The sequence below is a fragment of the Podarcis melisellensis genome, assembly GCF_964234715.1.
Source record: "Podarcis melisellensis genome assembly, chromosome: 2".
Taxonomy (NCBI): Eukaryota; Metazoa; Chordata; class Lepidosauria; order Squamata; family Lacertidae; genus Podarcis; species Podarcis melisellensis.
This window is the reverse complement of record NC_138529.1, coordinates 107,034,957-107,060,706: the sequence shown is the minus strand read 5'-3', so window position 1 is coordinate 107,060,706 and position 25,750 is coordinate 107,034,957. Positions and strand designations below refer to the sequence as shown.

The following is a 25,750-nucleotide window of genomic DNA, read 5'->3' as shown; positions in this document are numbered from 1 at the left end:
CGCGCGCTCCGCGTCGCTCAGAGGCGTGAGTCGGCGCGACCGGGGCGGCAGGGAGAAAAGGACCCGGATGCCGGGGCTATGGAGTTCCCCTTCGACGTGGACGCGCTCTTCGCGGAGCGGATTACGACGGTGGATCAACACTTGCGACCGTCGGGACGGAGGGGGGCCGGCTTCGCCACGACCCACAGGTAACTATGGCAGCGGCACGGGCTTGGGGGGGGGGGCTGCCATACCCCCACCCCCCTCGCCTACGGGGCTCCTTTCGCCCCGCGAAAACAGCGCAGGGCGGCGGTCCGACCCCCTCAGTTGCGCCTCAGCACCGCGGGGAGGCGCTCTCCCTGCGCGCCCGTGACGCCCTCAGGAGCCGCTCCTGGCGGCTGTTCCCACGCCCATCTATTGTCTCAGGCGCGGGGCATGCTGGGTAATTGATAGCCCTACCTGCTTCTCACCTCTTTCCCCTGGGAATGAGGGTGTCAACCTTTATGTACCATATGTAGGCATACATTTTGACACCCTGGTTCCTGACTCAGAAGTCAATGCCGCGGGGCTTTACACCCTGACATGTGACAGGCATGAATGTTCCTGCTCTTTCCCTCTTTGTTTACATGCTAACATCTGTGCCCAACTTTTTATTCAAGGAATTCCAGCTGTTCAGACGTGGTTCTCTCCCCCTGCCCCCCATCACTACCTGTTATTTCCATTTCCCCCCTCCCACGACAACCCCGTGAGGTAGGTTAGGCTGAAGATAGCGACTGGCCCAAGGTCACCTAGCCTAAAAGAGATTTGAATCCTAGCCTCACGTTTGCATACGTGTTTTGGGAATAAAGTGGGGGTTAGCCCATGTTTGTGACGCTTGAAGTGGATGGGTAGATACAGAAATGATAAATGCTTTACAGGTCAATTGCTCCATGGTTGCATGTTAGCATAGACGCCTGGTGTGTGTTTGTTTTTTAATTTTTTTAATGACGATTAAGACGGTTATACGAACAGAAGAAAGTATATTAAACCTAAGCTTTGTTGGGTAACATTCAACATGTCAACATTCAACACTGTCATAGCCTGAGCTCACCTTGTAAGGGTGTTTCGAAGATTGTCGCATATAAGGTGCTACTACTATATTGAAGATGATAGTGTAGAATATTATAATTTGAAATGGTTAATAGTGAGGTTTAAATGTTATCGGCCTACTTCAGAGCATGATTTATAGTTCTCTGTTCGACCATGAACAGTCTTAAAGTGAAGTAGCTAACAGGTTTACTCTTACCTGCACAGCCTGGGATAGGATATTTAAAATTAGCTACAGCTGCCATCCTGAGAATGGTGGCTAATCTACTTCAATCTATTGTCTTAGAACAATGATCCCTGTTGCTTTATGTGCTTTGCAGGGGGTTTATTTTTGCTCTATAAGTCTGCACAGAAAAGATATAACAGTTCCCTGTGGCAGATACTGTCCCTGCATTTCTGTTGTCTTACAGCAGTGCCTCTCAGGCATTATATCTGTAGGGAATCCTTTATGCACCGACATGTTCGCTCAGGAGCTTCTGTGTGCTATCTTTGTACAGTAGGCTAGCTTCTTCTACACACTGACACACCCCTCTCCATCCAGGCACCCAATAGATATTATCAGTGTTCAATGAAGCATTCTAGCCTGTCAAAAACACATGAAGATGTGAAGTGGGGCTGATGAGGGCTGTGACCTGGTGAGAGTCCTGAGGGCCAGGGTACCCTACCCTGATGTAGGGTTCTTGTTAGGTGTTTGAGGTTCCACAGTTGCCCCTTCATAATAGAAGTGGTGATCTAGTATGTATTTTGAGCTATCTTACAGGGGGAGCATTGCAAAGGCCAATAAGTCATGGTGATCAAGTTGCCTTTCATGGAAGCTTGTCTGCTGTTACTTGGATGAACCTCTTAAGAAATTTCCAAGGAAGCCTAGAATTTCTCAGAACAGTCTGAAAACCATGGTCTTGAAGCATGAAAAATAAATTGGTTTACATTAGCATCATTCTTTCCATCCATCCACAGTGTATAGCAGGGGGATGCCCCATTGCTTTAGGATTACCTGGTTGCATGGATGTGGTACCTTTTGCTGAGTAATCTGTTATCCTTTTGCTTTTGTCAGCAACAACAGGAGAGGGCTGTTAGATTCATATGCTGTTTGTGGTATTCCCAGAAACACAAATTGGCTACTGAGGAAAAAATGATGCTTTACTAGATGGACCTCTGGTCTGATCCAGCAGCAGTCTTCTTCTGCTTAGCATCCTGGATGGATCTTTATTAGGCAGCCTTAAACCATTTCCATGTCCTGAGTTGCTATTTTTCCTAATGTGCTTGGTCAATTCCAGCAACCTCCTATTATGTCTTTCTGTCCCGGGGTATGACATTGCAGAGGCTGCCCGATACTATGCTGCCTCCAACATGTCAAACATTCCTCTCCTCCTTCAAGGATTTGGACCATTTCCTGTTCTAGGTTTCTATTCTGATTAGATTATTCAGGCTCTCAACCTAGTTGCTTCTCTTTCTCTCTCTTTTTCTTCATGGCCAGGGTGGATCACCAGCAGCAGCTCATGAGGATCATAGATGAGATGGGCAGGGCCTCTGCCAAGGTGGGTCAGGGTTTTCATCTGGAGGGTTTAAAGGGCCGCAGAGTAGATGATAGTTTCTGGGTAAACAGGAGGATGTGTGTGAAGCCAGGTTGCCTATCCCTTGTAAGCCTTGGCCAATCCACTTAAAACTGTAACTAAAACACAAATATAACTGTGGAGCAGGAGTGGGTGGGAGAAACAGTTCCATTGAAAATGACTCATTTCCTAAATGCCTGGGCAGAAGCACAGGTGAAGCAGCAGGCTTTGGCTTTGTAGGTCTTAAATTGCTCTGGCCTGGAAGATTCACTGTCTTGCAGTGTAGTTCTGCCTAGAGGATGCAAGAAAGGAGAGAGGGGAACTTTTTCTCTCCAAGGGATATAAGCTCCAGTTCAGATATCAGTTTGTTCAGTTGCCCTTCCAAGTCCTTAAAAAAAAAAATCTTCTCGAGTTAGTGAAACTCGAAACTTTTTGGTTTCAGGCCCAGAATCTGCCAACTCCAATCACCAGCGCCTCACGGATGCAAACCAACCGCCATGTTCTCTACATTCTGAAGGACAGCGAAGCAAAAACGTGAGTGTGGCTGCGACTGAGGGGCTGGAGTCTTAAGGGTCCAGTCCTTTGCATGCCTACTCAGTAGTAAATCCCACTGAGTTCAGTGGGACTTACTCCCAGGTAAGTGTCCATAGGATTGCAGCCCAAGCCATTTCTGTGGGAACATCTTGGGATGCAGCAAGAAAAGGCTTTGTTGTTCTGAACCATACACAGGAACTCTACACAATCTGCTTACCTGTAGCAACCATAGAAATATTTTCCAGGGATTTGCAAAATCCTTGAAATATCAGAGTTCCCCTCTTTTTTTATTGGGTGGGTGGGGAGATCTTACCCTGTTTCTTTCAGCACAGTTGCTTGTCCCTCACAGTTGCTAGTTCCATGTATTCCTGTATCTGTGCTTCTTTCCCTCTGTCTGTGACCAAAAATCCTCTGCTCTTGGAATAACATACATTTTCCTGATTTGCGTAAATCATTATGATTCTGGAATCTGAAAAGCAAAAAAAGGTCTCTATTTAATAATGCTGTACTGTTTCCTCTTGCTACTGCTAATCATCTAGCCTCTAGTTCAAGGATGAGGACACTTTGGCCCTCTAGATATTTGTTGGACTCCAAATTCCGTCAGCCTCAGTAATCATGGCTGGTAGTCAGGGCTGATGGGAGCAGTAGTCAAAAACATCTGGCAAGCACCAGGTTAGGGAAGGTTGATAGTCTACCTTGGGCCCCTTATCTCAATTTTATACAGCAGGTTTTATTACTTGCCCTAAAAGTATAAATAAGCAGGTGTTTTGCCAACAGTGTTTTGGCTCTAAGTGAATGTAGATCCCGTGGCGCCATCAAGAATAAATATGTTACAGTAATAAATGATAGCCCTCCTCTGCCTCAGTGGCCCATTGTTCATACATCTCTAACTAATGGTTTGTATCTTTTCTTCATTGCTACCAGGGCCGGGAAAGGAGTCATAATTGGCTTCCTCAAGGTGGGATACAAGAAACTCTTTGTACTGGTAAGTTGCAATGCAAAGTTGCCTTTATGTGCAGAGCAGTTGTCTCTGGTGCAAAAGGGTCACTGGTGCCAAACAGGACTAAGACTATCCCCTTCCTTAAAGAATCATGGTCGATGGTATCAAAGGCCACTGAGAGATCTAGCAGAACTAGGTGGGGACAACTGCCTTCTTTCTTTATAATATCCATGAAGTCAACTGACATTTGTATGTGTTGGAGGTAGAAGGAAGGAAGATCTTTAAAATGAAAGTGCTAGCAATATAGGTGAGCTATAGTTTGTTTTTGTTGTAATCGTGTTGCATGCTAGGTCAAAACATGGGGCCTGAATTTCCTTAAAGTAGCATTTGACAACTTGATTTAAGCAAGAGTGTCTCAGAAAAGTAAGTGTAAGTTAGCATGTATTGGTATAAGTGGCTCAGATATTTTAGCTCTGTTACTTATGGTGTGAGTATGAAGTGTCTGTTTTTATTCTGTGTACTCTGCTCTGTTTTTATATATAGATACACATCTTGCAAGTCTTCCTTCTTTCTTTCAGGACCGCCACGGAGCTCACAACGAAGTGGAACCACTGTGTGTATTGGACTTTTACATTCACGAGTCCCTCCAGAGGCATGGCTATGGCAAGGAGCTATTCCATTACATGCTGCAGGTGTGCCTCTGCATATTCTCTCTCTTTCTCTGTCTCTATCTCTCCCCCACCCCTGTAATATCCTGGCTGGGTCACATATCCCTGTATTTTGTGTGCTCACTTCCTACATTTAACGGCTCAATCCCCTTCACAGTGAATCAATCTGTGTGGAGATTTCATTCCTGACCACAGACAAGGTGATCAGTTAGACAAGAGGCATGAAATACACTTTCTCCACAGAGTCTTCTCCAGGGGATATTTTATCTCTTTTAGAACACATCCCATCCAAAGTGCAATGCTTATTTGTGGCCGTTGTGGTTTCTATGGCCCTGGAGCTTTTCTCAGTTCATTTTAATTTTAGCTGTATAGAACCAGTGCAGATGGTTATCCCAATAGGCATTAATTAATTCACGTAGCCAGGCTGACCTGGATGGGGTTGGAACAAGCTCTTGGGATCCACCGTTTAACATTCTTGCCCTGTGGATTGCTTCACAGCCTTAGCAAGCTGGTTTCACCTCTCTTCTGTAAATAACAGCAGCTGCTGTTGCTTTGGTTTTGTTGATATCTCTTTTCACCTGTCCTCCCTGTTATTGCACCTTTCAGGGTTCATAGAAACTGGCTGCTGGCCCCACGACTGATGCTTTAGATCCAGCTCCTAAATTTTACCCCTTCTTTTGAGGTGGAAGCTGTAGTCCACAACCCTTATCTTCACTTCTCTCTGTCTCCCCTCCCTCAGCAAGAGCGAGTAGAGCCTCACAAACTGGCTGTGGATCGCCCCTCAGAGAAGCTGCTCTGCTTTCTCCGGAAACACTATAATCTTTGTGACACTATTCCCCAGGTGAGCTGGTCTTTTTGTGCTGGGAAGCCAGGACGAAAGAAAGCAACAGCAATTCCTTCACCTTTTGACTTATTTTATTATTTATTTCATAAAATTTACACGCCACTTGGTGGTGGTTGTTTTTTATTTTATTTTATAAAAAATCACCCTCAAGGCAGTTTGATAGCTAATGCAATAATACTCTGTTCACTTGAGTTTGTGTCCATCATCTCTGAAAGTATTCATTTGTAAGCTTGCACAGACTGTGGGACAAGAAGGGAATGGTTCCAGAGAAGTTGGAAATAGCTGTGTGCTGTGCAGGAAGCAAACAATAAAATGGATTTTGAATGCTCTTTTATTCTACCTGCCACGTCCTCTCAGAGCCACTTGGATCTCCCAGACAATCTTCCGTCTAGGCAGCTTAAAGCCCCATAGCAGCAAAAGTGTATCTTGTGTCTTGACTGTTCTCTGGGTCACCCAGAGGTGGTTCTGAGTTGCCACACTTTAATGGAACTGCACACTGTTAAATGTGCTATGAACCAGGCTGGGAGCTTGTCCTGGTGCCACTAGCTTAAGCTTCACAGAGAGGGATGTAGGATGCTGCACAGGTCTTTATACCACGCAGCAGACACCCTAGCCTTGTAGTGGGGAACATATGGCCCTCCAGCATTGTTGGACTCCAACTCCCATCAACCCCAGCAAGCATGGTTAATGGCCAAGTGTGATGGATGTTGTAGTCTAACAGTGTCCGGAAGGCCAGAGGTTCCTTATCTCTGCTCTACCCTGTTCTCCTGAAGACCTTGTGCTCAAAAACTACTGGGAATTGATTGTATTTAAAGAGAATAGTAAGTAACCAGTCAGTACAATCTTGTTTCATTGCCTGTTTCCAAGTATATTGTAATAAGTGTTTTGCTGATGATTAATTGAATGATAGTTTGACGTTTTGTGTGTGCATATTGCAGTTTTATATGTTGTTTTTATGACCTGTCACCATGTAGTGAAAGGCTTATAAATTGCACAAACCAAGATGCAAAGCATATGCTCTGCTACTAAGCCCCTACCCTTAAGAGCTGTATCCCCCCCCCGAAGCAAATATGCAGACCAGCTGCAAAAAAGAGGGTGAGTGGGGAGGTAACTGTAGGGAGCCGTACAAATGTGTTTCACAAGAAGCTTGGAACAGTGGGGTAGGTTTGGTTTGCTGGCTGCTTTTTTAAAAATCTTGTTTTTCTTCTTTCAGGTGAACAACTTTGTGATCTTCCAGGGCTTTTTCAGCCACCACCATGGTGAGTCAGTGGCATAAACATTGCTACATCCTTTTGCTGTGATTCTGCATGTGATTAAGAGTGGGGGGCTGCTCATGAGAAAGGTTAGAAGAGGCAAACGGTATTGAAGTTTCTTCACTTTTTTTAAAAAAAGATCTCCCTCAACACAGGCTGGCTTCTGAGCATTTTGCGTGTCAGTTACCTTTGCCACCTCCTGATGAATACTAAATGTTTGCAGCTTGTGATGTTAAAGATTCCAAAATCTATGGTAGAATTCAGTGTTTGCGTTGTGCACAATGACCTGTCGGTTTACACAAGCACATGACTGACCACGGGATTCTGTTTCCCGCTCTTGAGCTGAATAATGGAATGACTTTATTCTGTGCCTGTAATGAAGTTAAAATGGAACCCTCAAGCAATAGATGGTTATTCTGGGCCCAATAGCCAGAATGTCCAAGTCATGAAAGGCTTCAGAAGTATGGATGCTGTTTTGGTCCAAAATAAAAGCAAGGCCTATCAAGTTGAGCACCCCATTTCCCACAGTAGTCAACCAAATGTCCAAGGGATGCTCAGAAGCAAGACCTGAGTGCAACCCCGACTTGTGGTTCCCAGCAGCTGATATTTGGAAAGATATTGCAGTCTACTGTGGAAGTAGAGCTATAACCATCATGGCTATTAGCCACTGATAGCCTTCCTCCCTGATGAATTTGTATAAGCTGTCCATGCTGGCAGGACATTACTGCATCTTGTGTACTGAATTCCAGACACGGTTAGTCATCCACTGTGTGATGAAGTGCTTCCTTTTCTCTGTCCCGGGGATGGATGTCCCCAGGTTCTAGTATAATGAGAGAGGGATAAAAACTCCCCATTTTGTCTACACCATGTACAATGTTACCCTTTCCCCCCAAGACTGGTAGCCAGGGCCTTGCAAAGCCAGGCAGAGGCCCGGACCAGGTCGATAATGTGCCCCCCTTTTTTTACCCTGGGGATAACTGAAGTCTTATAAATAAGTATATAAATAATTATCACAAAAGTTACGCTGACAAATAATTTTATTTCAAGGCTTGAACCGTATCTGCATATAAAGACAAAACGCAAAATATAGATATACAATAGCGCTTTTAAAAAACATGCTGACTTAGGCCCCCTTTGGAATCGGAGTCCCTGGCCAAGTGGCCCATATGGCCCCTGCTCTGTCTGGGCCTGCTGGCGGCTCCAAAAACTGAAGTCTTTCTTTACATTAATAAAAATCCTACATCATGGATTTATACAAGGGCGAAGGGGGGTGCAGTGGGTGCAGGTTTGCGCCGGGTGTCACCACTGAGGGGCATGACAAAGTGCCAGGTGGCACTCACTGTGGGGCCTTTCATTGTGCCCGAGCCACGTGTCTCTTGCCCAAACGGTCTGCCCGCTGCCTTTCCCCCAGCTGTAGGGTGGCTGAGTGGGAGGAGGCAGGCAGACCCCAAAGGCCCCGCAGTGCGCCCTGCTCCACCCCTGGGCCTGCCACCCCAGGCACCCAAGCGGCTTCCTCTGCCGCCGCAGGATTTATATCAGTGGCGTTGATGGGGGTTTGAGAGTAATAATTTCAAGCTAAGCTTAAGTGTAGAACAAGTATATCACATCCGGTTGGCTGTGATTCAGCATCTGCCAAGAATCTGAAAATGGAATGGCAATTATGCTAATTAAACACAGAGAAAAGGAAGTGAGGGCCTGCTGTCTAATGACAGATTTCCAGTGTTGTTCCTGGAATTTCCTGAATAGATTGCCTACACATGCTTTTGCTTGTTGGCTAGATCTTTGAATACAATTAAGGGACTGTTCCTATTGTATGCCTTAACTACCATTCATGAAATCATGTTCTTCTAGGTTAATTCTTAGATGGTCACCCACACAGTTTAGAACTGCCATTCATTTGGTTGCTCAGAAAAAGCTCTTAAAATCCCTACTCCCATTTCTGGGTTACTGTGGAATGGTGTCAGACGGCAAGCTCTGTTCTCCATGAACGGCTCGCTCATCGTGAGAGTTCTGGGGGAAGCACGTGGGCGCTGTGCACCCCCGAGAAAGCCCAAAAGGTTCTTTTTGGGTTCAAAGGGGTCCAGCAGCACAATTCTGATTCTTGTCCCGCTATCCAGCTGTGGGGGTGAGATGGAGCCGAAAGCACCAAGTTCCAACGCAGCTCCACGACAAGAAGCCTCAAGCTCCATGCATCAAAGCAGTAACTTTTCCAAAACTTTAAAGCCTAGAATTAATTAACTACCAAGAGGATAATAAACTGTTTATTTAAATTGAAATTAATTCGGCAAACATTAGGGGTGTAAAAAGGAGGTCCACCATGGATGTGTTCTTTTAAATCTACGAGGGAGATAATTAAATGATACTCTTTTTTAGCCTACCAATAATCAACTTCTACGAGGGCAATTGGTCCGATGAGATGAACTAGAGTTTATTGATCTGTACTTTGTGAATATAAGAATTAGAACATACTTTGATAAATTGCACTGGCTTTGCTGCACTTATTCTCCTATTTTCATCTTATTTCTATCCCCCCTTTTTTTATATACCTCCCAGTATTGAACTATTTCGATTATTAAGGGATCTTCCTCACAACTGCTTCTCATGCTTGGAATAAGATTTTATTTTATTTTATTTATTTTATCTGAGATAAAATGTTTTTATGTGATTAACTGATTTTCCCTTCCTCCTCAAAGGCTTACTCATCTTTCTCTCTCCCTCTCCTCACAGCTCCAGTGAGAAAGTTGCCTCAAAAGCGTCGTGAGGGGGAGATAAAACCATATTCTTCATCAGACCGAGAGTGTAAGAGATTAATAACTGAGGCTGCTTCTGGATTGGGAAGTGGGTTTAAGCAGTTCTCTTTTTGGTGGGAGTGTTGCAAATCCGCCTCCAAATTGAGGGGGCAAGTTGTGAATGACGCCAAGACAAGAGAACCCATTTTGTGTTGTCTCTCAGGGTAGGATGGAGACCAGTTGACTTCATGAAGCTGAGGAATGTGCATATTATGTGTTCGTAGTTCTGTAATACTTATCACAGTTAGGTCACTAGGCCCCATCTAGGGTACGGCAGCTGTTTGATTTAGGAGAGTAGGAGAAGCGGCAAGTCAGTTTTGAAATCCGAGACAGACTTCAGTCAGAGGAGTCAACAGACGGGTTCCTCAACCTCAGCCCTCCAGATGTTTTTGGCCTACAACTCCCATGATCCCTAGCTAGCAGGACCAGTGGTCAGGGATGTTGGGAATTGTAGTCTCAAAACATCTGGAGGGCTGAGGTTGAGGAAGCCTGGTCTACATTCCATCCAAGCTTGGAAATGAGCGGACCTTTTTTTTTTTTAAGAAGAAAAGGGGTTCCCTTGTCTAGGAAGTGAGCTACAAGATCCCGGGGCTCAGCCACCACCTTTTAGAATGTGCCAGTTCCAAACCGGACCCCTGACAGGATGTCAGGGAAACATTGCATAAAGAAGAAGATGCTCAAACTTTGTCCTACCTGGCCTTCCATAAGTAAGGATGCAGCTGTTTTTGAGCTTTCCGTAGTGCAAGTGGGAGAAAAAAGCAAGGTGGTTCTCTGGGTCTTTAGCCTTACAGCAAGTAGAAGGCGAAGGTGATGGTGATGTTGTGGCTTTTAAGGGACCCAGATTGGCTGCCTTTTTGAATAGCATACCTTGGGCCTCTCTAGGAACTGGAGGACTGAACCTTTTTTTTTATATATGTCCCCACAAATAGTCCTGAAGGAAGAAGTTGAACCACCCTGGCCCTTCAACCAGTCTCGCTCACTGACCCGCTCCAGCAGTCTGGGCAACTCCCCAGTGCGAGGCTGCCTCAAGCCTTTCCTCAACGAGCAGGAGCTGCTGAAGAACTTGCGCCTCTGCCCTCCCCACTCGACTGCCCACCATCTGATGAATGGTGAGCCCGGAGACCCAGCTTCACAGAGGCGGAGAACCAGGTACAGTTGGAGATGTGGGGTATCTGAAAACCTTGCAGTAGCTGGGAAAGAATGCTATCTCTCTCTCTCTCTCTGTGTGTGTGTGTATGTGTGGAATAGAATATTGTTTCTGTTGAGCTTGGGAAGTAGTCAGTCCTTAAGGATCTCTGAATCAAAACACTAGCAAGCATTTCCAAATGACTTCAGATTCTGGGTTTTTTTGTCTTGTCACACTGGAGCCTTGTTATCAGAAAAGTCTGTTCCCTGAACTTAAGTAGTTCAAACTATGCATCCAGGCATTCTAAGTCCTTGACAAGAAAAACTGAATTCTGTTGCCCGTAAAAAAAAATTACAAAACGAAATGATTTGTGTAATTTGGCTTACTTTTACAGATTTCATTCTGACTTTACTTTCCTGTATCAGTAAAATTTTAATGTCTGGTGTTTTTCAATTTTTTTATATATATGCTGTAAGCCACCTAGAGTGGCTGGGGAAGCCCAGCCGGATGGGCGTGCTGTAAATTAATATAATATAATATAATTAATATAATATAATATAATATAATATAATATAATATAATAATTTATTTTATTTTATTTTATTTTATTTTATTTTATTTTATTTTATTTTTATTATTAATAATAATATTAATAATAGACAAGTGAGATGGGGAGACTACAGCTGTGCAAGGTACTGAATACCCCCACTGTAAATCAATTAAAAAAATGTCGTTCAGCAGTTCCTCTGGCTTCTGAGACTTCACCAGGCATTTCCCACTTGCCTTCAAACATATTTTCATACCCTAAGGGCTAGAATCTTGCTTTGTAAAATTAAATCTGATTCTGGAGAATATATGTGCTCAGTACCCTATTTTGAAACTGTACCATCTGGAATTGGGTGGTGGGTGTTGAAATCCCTGGGATAAAGGTGTATGTCTTGAGACCCTGGAAAATGCTGACTGTGTGAACAGTACAGGGAAGAAGGACGAGCGCGTTGTAGTTTCTTAAACAGCTACAATGCTCTTTCTAGCTACCTCCAGTTCCACCTGGCTATGGTTGCTAGTGTATTACGTAGGTACCTAGTTGCTACATTGTGCTTACCCTTTCCTGGACAAAGGAGTTAAAAGGCCATGTTGGGACTAGAGACTGAGTGCCAGAGGCAGCCTTGGAATCAGAGAGGGCAGTGGCAACAGCGAGCCAAGATATGAAGGCAAGATGGATGGGTGGAGTTCACGTGGTTGCAAATGCAACAGAGCCTCAGCAGTAAATGTGGGACTTGCACGTCTAGGGGAGGGGCAGAGATGTGCTCATTTAGGTACAGGGTGAACCTTGAGTGAGATGTAGGAAAGTACAGAAAGTGATGGCAAAGATGTGCTGCCCTAGACATAGGAATAGAGAGATTTGCCCTGGAGTGACCCACAGGCTCCCTCTCAGGATTTAACCCTTCATATCATTCCTTGTGGCCTTGGGTGGCTAATTCCTCTATGCAGTTCTGCTAGTTGGCAGAATTGGTCTTTTATCACATGCAGACCACATGAAATGGGACTGAGCGCTTGAAGTTTGTCAGTTTGCTTTGCATCTGACATGCCGAAAAAGGATGCTAGCTTTGAACTTGGCTCACTGAGTGCTAGATGAGATTATGTTTGATTTGTTTGTGGCTCTCGAAAGCTATAAAGCCTTAAAGATGTGCCAGTTTTGCATGACTAGGCTATATTAATCTTAGGTTGTGGGTGTTGCTGTGCATGAAATACAATTTTTAACAGTGTATTGTACATTTTCCATGCATGCTTCTAATGCAGTTATTAAAAAAAAAAACTTTTTGTGGGTCTTCAATTCTAATTGTATGCACTTTCAATTCTAATGCGTCGATTCTAATTGTATGCTCTTTCACCTTGGTTCCTCAGAATAAAGAGTGCCCTGGGTCATATTTATTTCGCACAGCAGTTAATAGTATCTGATATGCTATAAAAGGTTTGGAGAAATGTAGGCAGGGCCTCAGGAAGTTTCAGAAATCAGAGGTTCTAGAAAGGTCTTGCTGTCCTACACAGCTCTTGCCATGGCAGCATCCTCACATTCCTTCCCCCTCCTTAGTGCTTGCCATCCACCATCCTCATCCTTGCACTTAATCCAGCATCAAACGTATAATATACCCACCATTTCCAGAGTACCATTTATCCATTAGCACGGTGTCTCTCGGAAGTGAGATGTTTTCTTCGTTATCTTAACCTGATAGATTTTCCCCAAATGGTTTGTTTGGGGGTCTAACCTCTCTTTCTTTTTTCTGTTTTCAATCCCCTCCTCTTCCCTCCCTTTCCTTTCTTCTCTTCCTCCCCCTCTCCACCACCAGCTCCCTGAATCGTGCTGAAAACAGCCATTGATCGCCAGTCTCTGCTGTGTCTACCCAGCCGTTGGGCCTCCACTTGCGTCCTTGAGTTCTTTCTAGCAGCGAAATTTGGTTTTACATCCAATTTCCTCATCCCTTCCTTTTTTATAAGCTTTATGGGTAGAACCTGTAAGGATGTGGGTTTATTTATATCGTGTGTGTGTGTGTGTGTGTTTTTGGTCTTCAATTTTTTAATGCCAAGATTCCGGAATGCCCTTAAGGAAAGGAACCTAGCTGCGTTTTTAAAAGACTGCTGGGCTTTGATGAAATTCAAATTATTTATTAAGTTGGGCTTCAGCTCCAAAGCGGTGAGAGCTTACAGCTGGGAAAGTACTGGCATCCCAAGTATACACTCTTTGACACTGTGGTCTGCTGCCTGTCGCCATACAGACCTGTCAGTTGTCTGTTGTGACCTGCCAATCATGGATCCAAAGAAGACAATGCAAGTTTACTGTAAATTATCACTTTTCACTTTTGAAAAACTGGCCACATAGATTAAATTAGTAGTCGTCGGACTGGTGACAAAACGTAACACTGTCAGGACTGGGTGTATTATTAGAAGGGATGAGAGCACCCACTTCAGATGGCAGATTTTACTTTACTATTAAAAGCAAGCGAATTATTGAAATGGTTATTATAGTCTTACCACCATGAGGCAGGTACGGTTTTGGATTTACAGTGTTAGGCGCTACCTGGCCGGCCGTCTGTGAGTTTTAGATTGGAGAGAGACAGTTGTAACTTCAGAGCCTCTGAAAGAGGCATCAGCCTGGGGTGCAGACACATCCTGCTGTTATCTCTGGTAAACAGAGTTTGCATTATTATTATTATTATTATTATTATTATTATTATTATTATTATTATTATTTCTTGTAGGGCTTCAAAAGCCTGTTTCCTTTTACATGGGATCCACTGTTTTTAGCAGAGCCCAAGTGAGAGGAGCTGTCTGGCGGCTTCATATTATTATAATTGGGGCCCGTGATATTTCTCCTGTACGTTTGGCTAGTCAGTAGGAACCCCTCCCACTTTCATCGTGGATTTTGACAAAGTGATCTGATCCCTGAAAAACTTACGGTATAGCGTGTTTGTTTTAGGGTTTTTTTCAGTTGTGGTCAGGCTCCCTGTTGTGTTTGGTGCGTTTTGTATCCATGTGTTATGAATGGCAGAGATTTGATATAGGGACAGGCCGGAAGAATGATTTAACTTTAACAGTGATAGATGGGCAGGCTAGGAGCTGCTGTAAACTTACTTGCAAGGCTGAATTAGTGGACAGGCATTAGGGGTCTCTATGAAACCCCTATAAACTCCCTTATCTGCCCTCACCCCCCTGCCATGCATAGTCCCTTACTTTGAAGGAGTCCTCTTTTTTCGCCCTCTCCCTTGCCGTTACGCACCTCAGCCACTTTCTAGATACTTGTTACCCTTACCTTGGAGGGAGTGGCTGAGACATTAAATTGGGCCACAGTGTGTTCTGTTTTAAGGTATGCATAGATGGAACCAATGGAGCGGCCTTGTACCGAGCCAGACCATTGGTCCATCTGGCCCAGCGCAGTCTAATTTGACTGGCAGAAAGGAGTTTTTCCTGCTATCTGACACCCTTGACCCAGAGATGCTAGGTCAGAGGTGGGGATGTTGCTGGACTCCTAAATCCATTATCCCTGACCGTTGGCCATATCTGCTTATGGGTGCTGGGAGCCTGACAACATCTGGAGGTGCCACAGCTTCCCCACCATAAGAGCACAAGAAGACCCTGCTGGATCATACCAATGCCCCATCTAGTCAAGCACCCTGTTCTCACAGTGGCCAACCAGATGGGGAAACCCACTCATGTAGTTTCCAGCAACTAGTATTCAGAAGGATTGTGCCTGGGGCTGGGACCGTCTGTCTGCCTGCAAAGCTGGGGCTCTGCTTTTCCAAAGCAGGCCTGGGAAAGTTCCCCTGGAGAATCCCTCTAAAGCAGAGTTGAGCCCAGCAAAGGCCACAGCTGCTCTTGGCGAAATCCACCTAGTCCTCCTTCAGTATCTCCTCCTCTCCCCCTGCCATCCCCCAAATTAACTCCTAATAGAGTTGCGACTGTAGCCAAAGGTACTTATTGAGGTTTCATTTAGTGTGGTTATGGTGGAAATGTGAGAAGAGCCACAATCGTGTTTCCACGTGACCCAGTTTCCATAGAACACAACATTGATAGCAGTTTCACCCTCTCTGCCAAATTTTAAGAGAGAGGAAGAAAGAAGCTGATTTGCCCACCTTCCTGCATTCTCCCGTCTTCCTCCACTTTGTGATTTGCCAACTGTGTGTTGCCTTCAGGCATTCTTGTGTCTATAGCATGTTCTGCCCTGAATTCCTTTCAGAATGTCACCCCTGAGGCTGCTGATGTGTTTGGGATGTAGCATAGAAGGACCTGGCTCCGGTGACAAAACCTACAGCGGTTGCCCCTGTCTTCACAAAGCAGGAGAGGAACCCTTACAGGGCTGCAAAATGGATACCTCAGCTGGAGAAGCAGAAGCTCTGGCCTTTATTTTCAGACTGAGTGGAGATGGACAGGTTTAGAGGACGAGAAGCGGGAAACCAGAAGTCCCTAGAATGAGAGTTGGGTCTTGCGTGCCTTGGAGGGGGGAATTGGTCTCCAGCAAGAAACTGAAAGGTGTCGGGCATGCCAGCCTGAGAATTACTATGCCAGAGAAGCAAGTGCACATATATTGAGGATAAAAGTGCCAAGGTAGCCTAAACTCTTGTGCCAGGGAAAACAGCAGCTTGTTTTAGCAACTTGTCAATGAGGTTGCTTAGCTACTGTAATTTAGATGTTTACTTAACCAGTAGGTGTAGTAATAATATAAGGAGCAAGGGAACTATATAGAGCTTGTGTGGTGTGGTGGATGGAGTGTTGGACTAGAATGGGGAAGACTTGGATTCAAATCCGCACTCAGCCCTGATGCTTACTGGGTGACCTTACCCCCTCTTTCCCTCTCTGTGCCTAACCTACCTCACAGGGTTGTTGTGAGGATAAAATGGGGGCGGGGATACAGATGTCATGTGTGCTTGCCTGAGCGGCTTGGGGAAAGGGCAGGATAAAAATGTGGCCATGATTAAAGTTCAGGGGCAATGAAACGCTGCCTTTTCCCTTTGGACTCTCCTCTGGCTTCTGTGCTTTGAAATCATGGCATTGCCTGATTTCAAATCTGTCATCACACGCAGGCTCACAGATTTAATGAAAACTCATGAGACTTGGGAGGCTAACTTCAGAGCCCAATGCTATATTCGTCATGTGCGCTGAAATTGCAGAACTGTAAAGTGCCACACGCATTCCGGCATACACAGTTTGTTTTGTGCTCCTGTGACACCAGATCAACAGAGAGGAGACTGCAGAGGCCAGAGACAGGGGTAGGTTGAAGCACTGCCTGCTGAGTGTGCCAATGGTCATCACCCTGTGTGGTCCGCCAATTGTATCGTGTGGCAGTGTGGGCTGCCCTTGTATGCTATTACACCTTGCATAGGTTGTGCCACCAATTAGCTTGGGCTTGGCTGTAACAGGAGACCGCTTTGCTTAAGAACGTAGGAACTGCCTTGCTGCGTTGCTCCACCTAATCTTGCATTTGGTTTCTAACAGCAGCCAGCTGGTTGCTCCCAGGAGGTTTATAAGAAGATTATGCAGGAGATGGTTTTCCTGCTACTCTTTGTCCTCCGTAACTGGTACTTGGTGTCATTCTTGGAGTTCTGTTTTAGTTGAGCATTTCTGATAGCTGAATCTATGGCTGAATCTAATCTGTTCTCTCTCTCTTAAAAAAACCCCAGCCTAGTGGCTATCTAGTTCTTGGAGTTTTTGGCTCGTGCTGCTTTTAAATTTGACTTTTAACAACTTGCATTTAGATCATGCCCCTGAATGATACTGAGCTTCACCAACGAGTGTTGCTATAAATGTCAGGGCTGGCCGGTGCTACCGTTAAGCAAAGGGAAGCAGCTGCCTCAGGTGGCAGAAGCTGAGAGGTGACGAGTGGCAGGGAGGTGCTGAAGAATAGAGCTGCATGTGCCAAATGGTCTGCTAATCTCTGCTGAGGATGCTGTCCCGTCACCAGTGTTAAGTAAGATTCATTCGTATGTAGAAAAAGGTGGGGGTTATGATGAGCTTGAGGCAGCAAAATGTATTGGCAGCCCTGTTTAGGGAAGCTTTTTAATGTTTGATGTATTACGGTATTTTAATATTTTGTTGGACGCTGCCCAGAGTTGCTGGGGAAGCCCAGCCAGATGGGTGGGGTATAAATAATAAATTATTATTATATTGGGCCAGCCCTGATAATTTTACAGTGGTCCAGGGCTTGCTTTTAGTTCCGGCATCTCTCAGGTGGCTGCCATTGCCATTTATTAGAGAACAAGAGAGGCGTTCATGGTGAGTTCTGGCACCTCTTTTTCTAGAAAAATAGCTTTGGCTAGGTCTGTCACTGACAGCCTTTATGGTTTTAAACAGACATAGGCAAACTCGGTCCTCCAGATGTTTTGGGACTACAATTCCCATCACCCCTGACCACTGGTCCTGTTAGCTAGGGATCATGGGAGTTGTAGTCCCAAAACATCTGGAGGGCCAAGTTTGCCTATGCCTGGTCTTTAAAAAATGGGCCCTCCATTTGTGTATGAACTTTATTCATACACAATAGGTTGTATCCACCTAAGTTCTACACAGAGTAAACTCATTGAAATTAAGGAACCTAAGTTAGTCATGTCTGTTAACTTCAGTAGGCCAGCTCTTGAGTAGGACTAGCCCTGGATACATCCCAGTATTGCTCTGTTCTCCAGATGCTGAGGCCAAATGGGGGAATGGCTCTCTTCCTCATTCCTGTTGGAAGCCATTTTTCTCTGGGAGCATCCAGCTGAAAGCTGTGACGGACCTTTGGTCAGATCTAGCATAGCAGTTCTTATGTCTTACAGCACATCCCCAGTTGCCTTCTCATCTCAGTATTGCTAAACGGGGGGAAAGTGAAGCTGAGTGAGACAGCAGCCACTTGGAGATGACGTCTGTGGACAAGGCAGAAGTTTGCTTAGCGTCTTAAGCTTTTCTCTAGAATGACGTTCATGAGCCCAAGTAATGTCCCTTTTCCCTGGACACAACAGACTTTAAAAGCTGCTCAGATGTGGGGAACTCCCAATGTTGCCCCCCACCCCTTTTCTCTTTAAATTCAGATTTGGCTGCTTGAGAAGCACCACTCCTTGAGGTTTCTTGCCTTTCCCAACCCCTTTCTCTTCTTATCAAAGCACCTGAGACTCTGAACTGCCTTTGGCTGTTGGTGTCTGGCATGGAAAATACAAAAACTTTTGTTTACATTTCAATAAAGTTTGATTTTTTTTTCAAAGTTTCAATGTGTGGTCTTGTCTTTTTTGTTCCGCATCTGCTGGCTTATGGAATAACTTGCAAATCCTCTCCCTTTCCAGGAATTGGTGTAATATAGTAGGCAAATAGATCACTGATGCCGAACCCTGGAAGCCTTGGTTCAAACCTCTCATTTGCCTTGTGCAGATTGCTTGCCCGTCTTGAGTTAACCTACCTTATACAGGGCTGGGGTAATGAATCCAGGTAGGGGCGGAGGGTTGATATACAGTAACGTCGCCCAAGTACAAGGGAAAGTACATTGCAATGTTGCTCACTTCTCCCCTCCAGGTACAACCTCCTGCAATATAATTCCTTTTGAATGGGGGGGACGGACTGTGCCCCACTGGATGGATTTCATTCTGTTCATCCTCTCCCTGTGGGACATCCTTGTCCCATCGCATCCTTGCTTGATGTTCCTGCCCTACCTGCTGCTTTCTCCTGCTGCCGCTTCAACTCCACCCTCCCGTTTGTCTTCCCCCTCCCGCCCTCCAGGACAGGCACTCTAAAGGACAGCCTCATGGCTCAGAAGTCTTCTTACAGCCGCTTCAAGAACTCTGCCCCAGCCGTGGAGCTTTCCGATAAAAGAGCAAGTGAGTGACCGCTGGAGGCATAGGAGACATTTCCAGATCCATAGCCAGCTTTTTCCTCAAGGGACTGGGTAGTGGGGCAAATACAGCTGTACCTTGGATCCCGAACACCTTGGTACTTGCCTGTTTGGGCTCCTGAATGCCACAAACCCGGAAGTGAGTGTTCCAGTTTGCAAACATGCTTTGGAACCCAAACGTCCGACGCGGCTTCCTATTGGCTGTGGGAGCTTCCTGCTGCGGGAGCTTCCGGCAGCCAATCAGAAGCTGCACCTTGGTTTCTGAACTTCTTGGAAGTTGAATGGATTTCTGAAATGGATTCCATTCAACTTCTGAGGTACCACTGTACAGGTTAACCGTTTCAGCAGATCCGGAGAACCTTTGCCTCCCTCCGGATGTTACTGAACTGGAGCGCCCATCAGCCCCGCAAGCATAGCCAAGGATGATGGGAGCTGTAGTTGTAGCTGTAGTAGATGTAGCTGTAGATGGGAGCAATGTCTGGAAGGTCAAAGGTTTCCCTACACTTGCATTACAGCACTGGGATCCTAGCCCATAAAGGACTCGCCCAGGTTGCAATCTTTACTGCATTTACCTGGGAATCTGCCCCACTGAACTCTGTAGGAGCTACTTCTGAGTAGGCACAGTTAGGATTGCACTGTTCACGGTGAACGTTTCAATAGCACCTTTACAGTGCTTATTTAATAGTCTGCCTCGTTATTATTTGCTCTAAAGTGCTGCAAGTTTTCTCAGCACTGTGCAGGAATTAACAGGTAACAGTCCCTGTCTGCAGGCTCACAATTTAATAGAGACAGTACAAAAGGCCTAGGGAGGGAGGAGGAAAGCAAGCATTGAGCCTGTCTGATTCAGAGTTAGCTTCTTGGTCCACCTAGCACTGTGCTGTCTCTGGCAGAGGATCTTTTTCCAGTCCTCCAACCTGGATCCTTTAACTGGAGATGTCAAGGACTGACCCTGGAACTTTTCTACACCCAAAGGATGTATTCTGTAAAGTGTACTAGGCTACATGGACAAATAGTCTGGCCTGTTTGTAAGGCAGATTCCTGTGTTCCTACTGGACAAAAAACAACAACACTGCCCTAGATGTTTCTTTAAAAAAGAAATAACCAAGCTGTGGTTCTCAGGATTTTTGAATTACGTCTTCGATATCAAATTCTGGCCTTGTGCAAAAGCAGTCTCAACCATGTGGAACAGATTAATTGACGAAGCTCTGATTGGTTTCTTTCTAGCTATTACTTGCTAATATTTGAGGAATTTCTGCCTAAGGGCTAGTTTTAATATAGTGTGTCTGCCTTCCATTATGAAGAATTCGGGAGGGGGAGGGGTATTGTCATGTCTGTACTACTGAAACGCTGCATTTGTCTGGTTTCTTCCTATCTAGATGACTTAGAGGACAACCTCAGTTCACCCAGAAAGCTTCAGGAGTCAGAGAGGTACTTCTTGTTACTTTCCTGCCCCATGACTTTTCTTCCAATAAAACAACTGAAGGCACCAAAAGCTATTCTGGTTTGGTATTTTACTACGTGCAGGACCATCTAACCAAACATGCCTATGTAATGCAGCCTGCAGCAGCGCTGCAAGTATATTACAGTGCCTCCTGCTGGCACAATCCCACTTGGTATTGTTTATATAGACCAGCAGTGTGAGGCATTCCCAAAGTAAAGGAAGGACTGAACTCTGATTAATAAGAATACACACAGAGGCTTGAACCAGCAGGACTCTGGGAAGGGTGCGTATAATAATCTCTGCCTCCAGCCCCTGGCCCAGGTCGTTTTATTCACAAAAGAGCTTTTGACAGAGTGTTCATAAGAACCAATCAGATTTCTTCTGAGCATTTCAACAAACCCCACGTGGGGACAAATTAAATTACAAACACTAGTTAAGCATGCATACTTTTGGTGTAAATGAATGAAAACTACAAAAGAGTGCATTCAGCAACCCCAGAGGTCATAAACAATCAATACACATGATGAGAAGGATGGCCAGGAGGACAGCGATCATTATCACCTTTATGTGAAACCTGTTTCCTGGCCCCTAAGATTAACATCCTAAGATTAACATATCAGAAAAGCTACATCAAAGAAGCTTGCCCACTATTTTTATGGCCCAGGATGCATGCCTGGCAAAGCAACTGGGCTGTGTACATGACTTGTTAAGCAAGAGAAATGGGCAGTAGAGGAAATGTCCAGAGATGCAGAGGGTTGTGGGATTTGGTCAGAAATGATTGTCAATGAATTAAACCCAGTCAACACAATGCATTCATCGTGGACACAATGGCTTGATGCATATTTTAGAATTCCTCATAGTAATCGCACCTGACCCCACACTCTGGATATTTGCACTCCTACAGCAGTGGTTCATGGATTTTTCCCAGTGGTACCTGCAGGTGCCGGCAGTGGCGTAACGTGGGGGGTGCAGGGGGGGCCGGCTGCACCGGGCGCAACATCTGGGGGTTAGGGAAATCCACGGATTAGGGGGCGCAAATCCATGGGTTAGGGGGCGCAAATTACTTGCCTTGCCTCGGGTGCTGATAACCCACGCTACGCCACTGGGTGCCGGGGATTGAACCGGAGACTTTCTGCATGCAAAGTAGATTCTCTAGCACTGAGCTATAGCTCTTCCCCACCCGCAGGAGAGAACAATCTCAATCCCTGGAGGGAAATTGTTTTCTTTCTTTCCCTCCCAACACAGTAGCCAGTCTTTCTGCCTCCTTCACTGCTAGGAATCTTCCAGTTGTTCGCTGTGAATGTAAATAAACCAAATCCCTTTATTTCAGTGGGTCTACTCTGAGTGCGATTTAGTTAGATATTGCCCAGATACTTTTCTGATTCTTAAAGGCAACAGTGGCTAATGAAGGCTCTGAATAGGATGGCAATATCAAATTTGTACTTCCAGTCTAGATGAATTGCTTTAAAAGGATTGTGTAAAAACTGAACATCACCACCATTAGCCTTTGGATCATGTCATATGATTTATTTATTTTTTAAAGTTTTTATTTATACTTTTCAAGTTTATACGTTTCATTAGTTTTACAATCAATTTAACATTTCAAACTTACTTCCCCCTCTTTCTGTGGTTCCTTAAATTTATTTTTAGTATTTTCTGCATATCCAAATTCCTTAAATTTTCTCCTTTAATTATCTACTTTAAATATATACGTTTATGGAACTGCAGGTTATTACAATAACCCTGACAATGTTTTTATCTGTTTGCAATTTATCTGTAAATATTCAACAAACCATTTCTATTCTTTTATAAAAAGTTTTGTTATCTTGCTTTCTTATTCTTCGGTAAGTTTTGCCATTTCTGCATATTCCATAAGTTTTTGTATCAATTCTTCCTTTGCTGGGACTTCTGCTTCTTTTCACTTTTGGGCAAGTAGCGTTCTTGCCACTGTAGTAGCATACATAAATAAATTGCTATACAATTTAGGTAGTTCTGTCCCTATAATTCACCAAAGAAAAGCTTCTGGTTTCCCCCCAAAAGTTATTTTGAACATCCTTTTCAATTCATTGTGTGCCATTTCCCAGTAAGCTTTAACCCTACTACAAGACCACCACATATGATAAAAGGGATCATGATGATGATACTTGTTTTCTCCACTAGGCTGGACAGCACCATCATCAGCCCCCCAGAACCAGCCAACCTCAGGCAGATGGGAGAGACAGCTCATCCTTCTGCAGAAGCTACACATCAGAGGATGGACTCCAGAACTCTTATGACTCCAAGTCCTCCAGAAAGGATTAAGGACCATTACGCTTTGACAGTCACAAACAGCCAACCCTCCTGCGAAAACGGCCGTCGTGTGGCCAGACTCTCCCCGCAGCAGAACAGAGGGTGGCACAATCTGCCCAGGAGTCCCTGGCAGATGAAACCACTTTGGACAGTAGCGGGGAGTCCCTATGAAGCCAAATGGATCCACCACAAGTATCTGTATTGCAATACCAGACCCTGGTGAGAGGAATGGCCTGCACTTGTGGCTGTAGTCTTCAGCCAAGAACAGATAATCTTGCCAATATGAGGAAGAGGACTGAATTAGCTTAGATTCCTCTCTTGCTGACATACTGACTTGGGTCAACCCGTCTTACCTGGAATGTCTCCTCCGTCTGGCACTAAATTGCCGGCATTTTCCTGCTCCTTTTCCTTCTGCCCTGGATCGGACCAGCAGAAGCAGCATGCCATTCACTATATCCCTCTCACTCACCTTGATGTGGTGCCTTTCTCTTGTATTTCCTGCTAGCTCCATTCAGTTTGAAATCCTCTTTTCATCGTTTGAAACTAGCGTTTTAATGAAACTCCGTTCAATTAGGTGATCCTGCATTTGTAAACTTAAAAGGGCCTGAATTTTTACAGAATTCAGTTACCGGTGCTGAAATGCGCCAGCCAAATTTTACTTGGCAAATCTTATGTGGGTTTTTGCTCCATCCCAAGAAAAATAGGAAAGCCTGAATTCAAATTTTCGGTAATTGTTTCGGTACCATGTTGGAACTTCCCACAAACTTTGAGAAGGGAAGGGCCGCTCACTTCCTTTGCCTTTGCCCTGAATATGAAGAGCGGTAGGAAGAAAACACAGGAAGGAATAAATAGCATGTGCAGGAAATCAACTTGGTCCAATTTAATCAAAAGGGGTTTAGCACTTCTGGATCCGCTTAATCTAGATTTAAATTTACCCCTTCCAATTTGGTATATTTCTCTTACTAATTGGACTAAATATAATCTACATGAATATGGTCTTAGTAGAGCATTTAGTTCAAATTAGCCAACACTGGAGTTAAAAGTGAATTCATACTTATTTCATTGAACCAATTCCTTACAAAATTGGCTAAGTTCACTTCCTATGCCTTTTACTTTCCTGTTCATTTTCTTATTAATGTTCTCTCATTCATTTGTTAACTTATTAATGTGTCTAGGCCAAAGCTCCTCAAGGCTTTAATAACAGAGCAAATGTTAGTATCTTTTTCCATATAGTATTCTCTTCTCTTGGTAGTAGCCACTTCAATTTAAACCATTTAGGCAAACCATTATAGACTCTGGCATCTTCTTCTGCCTCCACGTTGCACCGGCTGGAAAGGAGCACTAACTCATGCAAAGGTAAGTCAGCAGCTTGTCCAAACAGGGCAGGATGAACATGAAGGGGCAAAAACATTTTAAATAGAAGCGCAACCATTAGCAGTATGCATCACCTTAACTAGGCTGCTTGGAGATTAGGAAGAATTTTTAAGATGATCTAATGAAGACACAGGGTGTTGAGCTTAAGGGACTGGATATGCAGGTTTTGGTGTCCTCGGGTGTGGACTGGATAGTGTCAACTCGTGTCAGTCATTTGCACATGTACCATCATACAGAATGTGCCATTAAATATTGAATTTAACAGAACAGAAAAGTTGTTGTCTTCCCTAAGTGATGAGTGACCTATGCAGAATTTATGTAGATGTAAGTATAACAGGTTATTTCATATCAAGCTGTTGCTGTTGTTGAGGGTTGATCATGCAAGTATCTCTTAAGGCTAGCACAGCATTGAAGAGCATGCATAAATTACACATTTGATGCAGTCACAGACCCCTGAAAAACATGCATGAATTAGCTTTTGCAGTCATTGTTCTGGTGCAAAGATGCAATTGCATCTTCCAGCTTTCTTTCCCTATTTGAACATGTGCAATTTGGGCTGCTTGTCCCATAGATGCAGAAAAGTTTTCTAGCACTTAAGTCTGAGCAGGCTCAAGATAGAGAAAAAGCAGAGTTCCTTGCAGCCATCATTTCCTGTTCAGATTAGAAGCTTCCATATGCAGGACAAAAGACTTGCAAGTACATGAGAAGTACCTTTTTGTTCCAGTGTATTGAAATCATTAAGCCTTTGAGAGCTGTATTATTCTCATTTTCCTATCACATCATCTTTAAGGGCATGAGATTTCTTTCACTATCCTGGGTAAAGTCTGAAAGATACACCTTTATGCAATACTTTGTGAAACTTGCCCTTCTATTTGTCATGTGTAAAATGCACAGGGGCACTTCGTTGTTAGGAGCATGGTTATGTCAAATCCCCTCCACCCAAAGGAGCCTCTAACCACGTGTGTTTTGGGGCTTTTACATTTAATTATCCTACATAACTAAAAGCGAAGTTCTTATAGTGTTGATCGTTTTGACTACATAAGCGCAAGAGGGAGACAGTTGCAGCTTTGGGGAACAAAATATATTCAACTTCTTATGAGGAGAGGGGGTGTTGACCCCCCCCTCAAACTGCCCAGTGAGCTCTGGCTGTGCTCAATGTGTGCTGTGTGTGTGATGTGAGAGGATGGGAAGGAATATCCTGGGAGGGGGAAAATAAGGACAGGACTCGAAAGACTCCGTAGTGCCATTTTTTTGTCGGCCTTCTGCATTTCTAGCACTCTCGACCCCCGCACATGGAGGATGCTGTCAGCTGCGATAGAGAACCGGAAGTCTCCCTGCAGCAGAACCGCAACCCCTAGCAGCAGCAGCAGCCACCTCGTTGCGCAAGCGCAGTGGGCGAAGAGCTCTCGCTCGTTTGCGGAAAGTTCAAAGCGAGGTCGTGGCCCCGCCTAGAGGGCGCCTGCGCACGCCTTCCTCCTTCAGCCCAAGGAGACTACGGCACTGCGCCTGCGCATTTGGAGGCTCCCTTGC

At 44.7% G+C, this 25,750-nt stretch overlaps 1 protein-coding gene across 3 annotated transcripts; it reads left to right on the top strand.

Moving 5' to 3' along the window:
* Positions 1-23,314, top strand: ATAT1 (alpha tubulin acetyltransferase 1). 3 transcript variants are annotated; one of them, XM_081902875.1, is made up of 12 exons: positions 1-188; positions 2,543-2,603; positions 3,061-3,152; positions 4,077-4,137; positions 4,671-4,784; positions 5,500-5,601; positions 6,818-6,863; positions 9,585-9,656; positions 10,576-10,795; positions 19,005-19,102; positions 20,493-20,544; positions 22,718-23,314. In XM_081902875.1, the coding sequence occupies exons 1-12, from the start codon at positions 79-81 to the stop codon at positions 23,067-23,069; spliced, it is 1,380 nt and encodes a 459-aa protein (XP_081759001.1). In that variant the 5' UTR covers positions 1-78; the 3' UTR covers positions 23,070-23,314. The 3 variants fall into 3 exon arrangements, with proteins under 3 accessions (XP_081759001.1, XP_081759003.1, XP_081759002.1); XM_081902877.1 differs by lacking the exons at positions 19,005-19,102; positions 22,718-23,314 and having other exon boundaries at positions 7-188; positions 20,493-20,518; XM_081902876.1 differs by lacking the exons at positions 19,005-19,102; positions 20,493-20,544; positions 22,718-23,314 and adding an exon at positions 13,121-18,502 and having other exon boundaries at positions 7-188.
* The last annotated feature ends 2,436 nt before the right edge of the window (positions 23,315-25,750 follow it).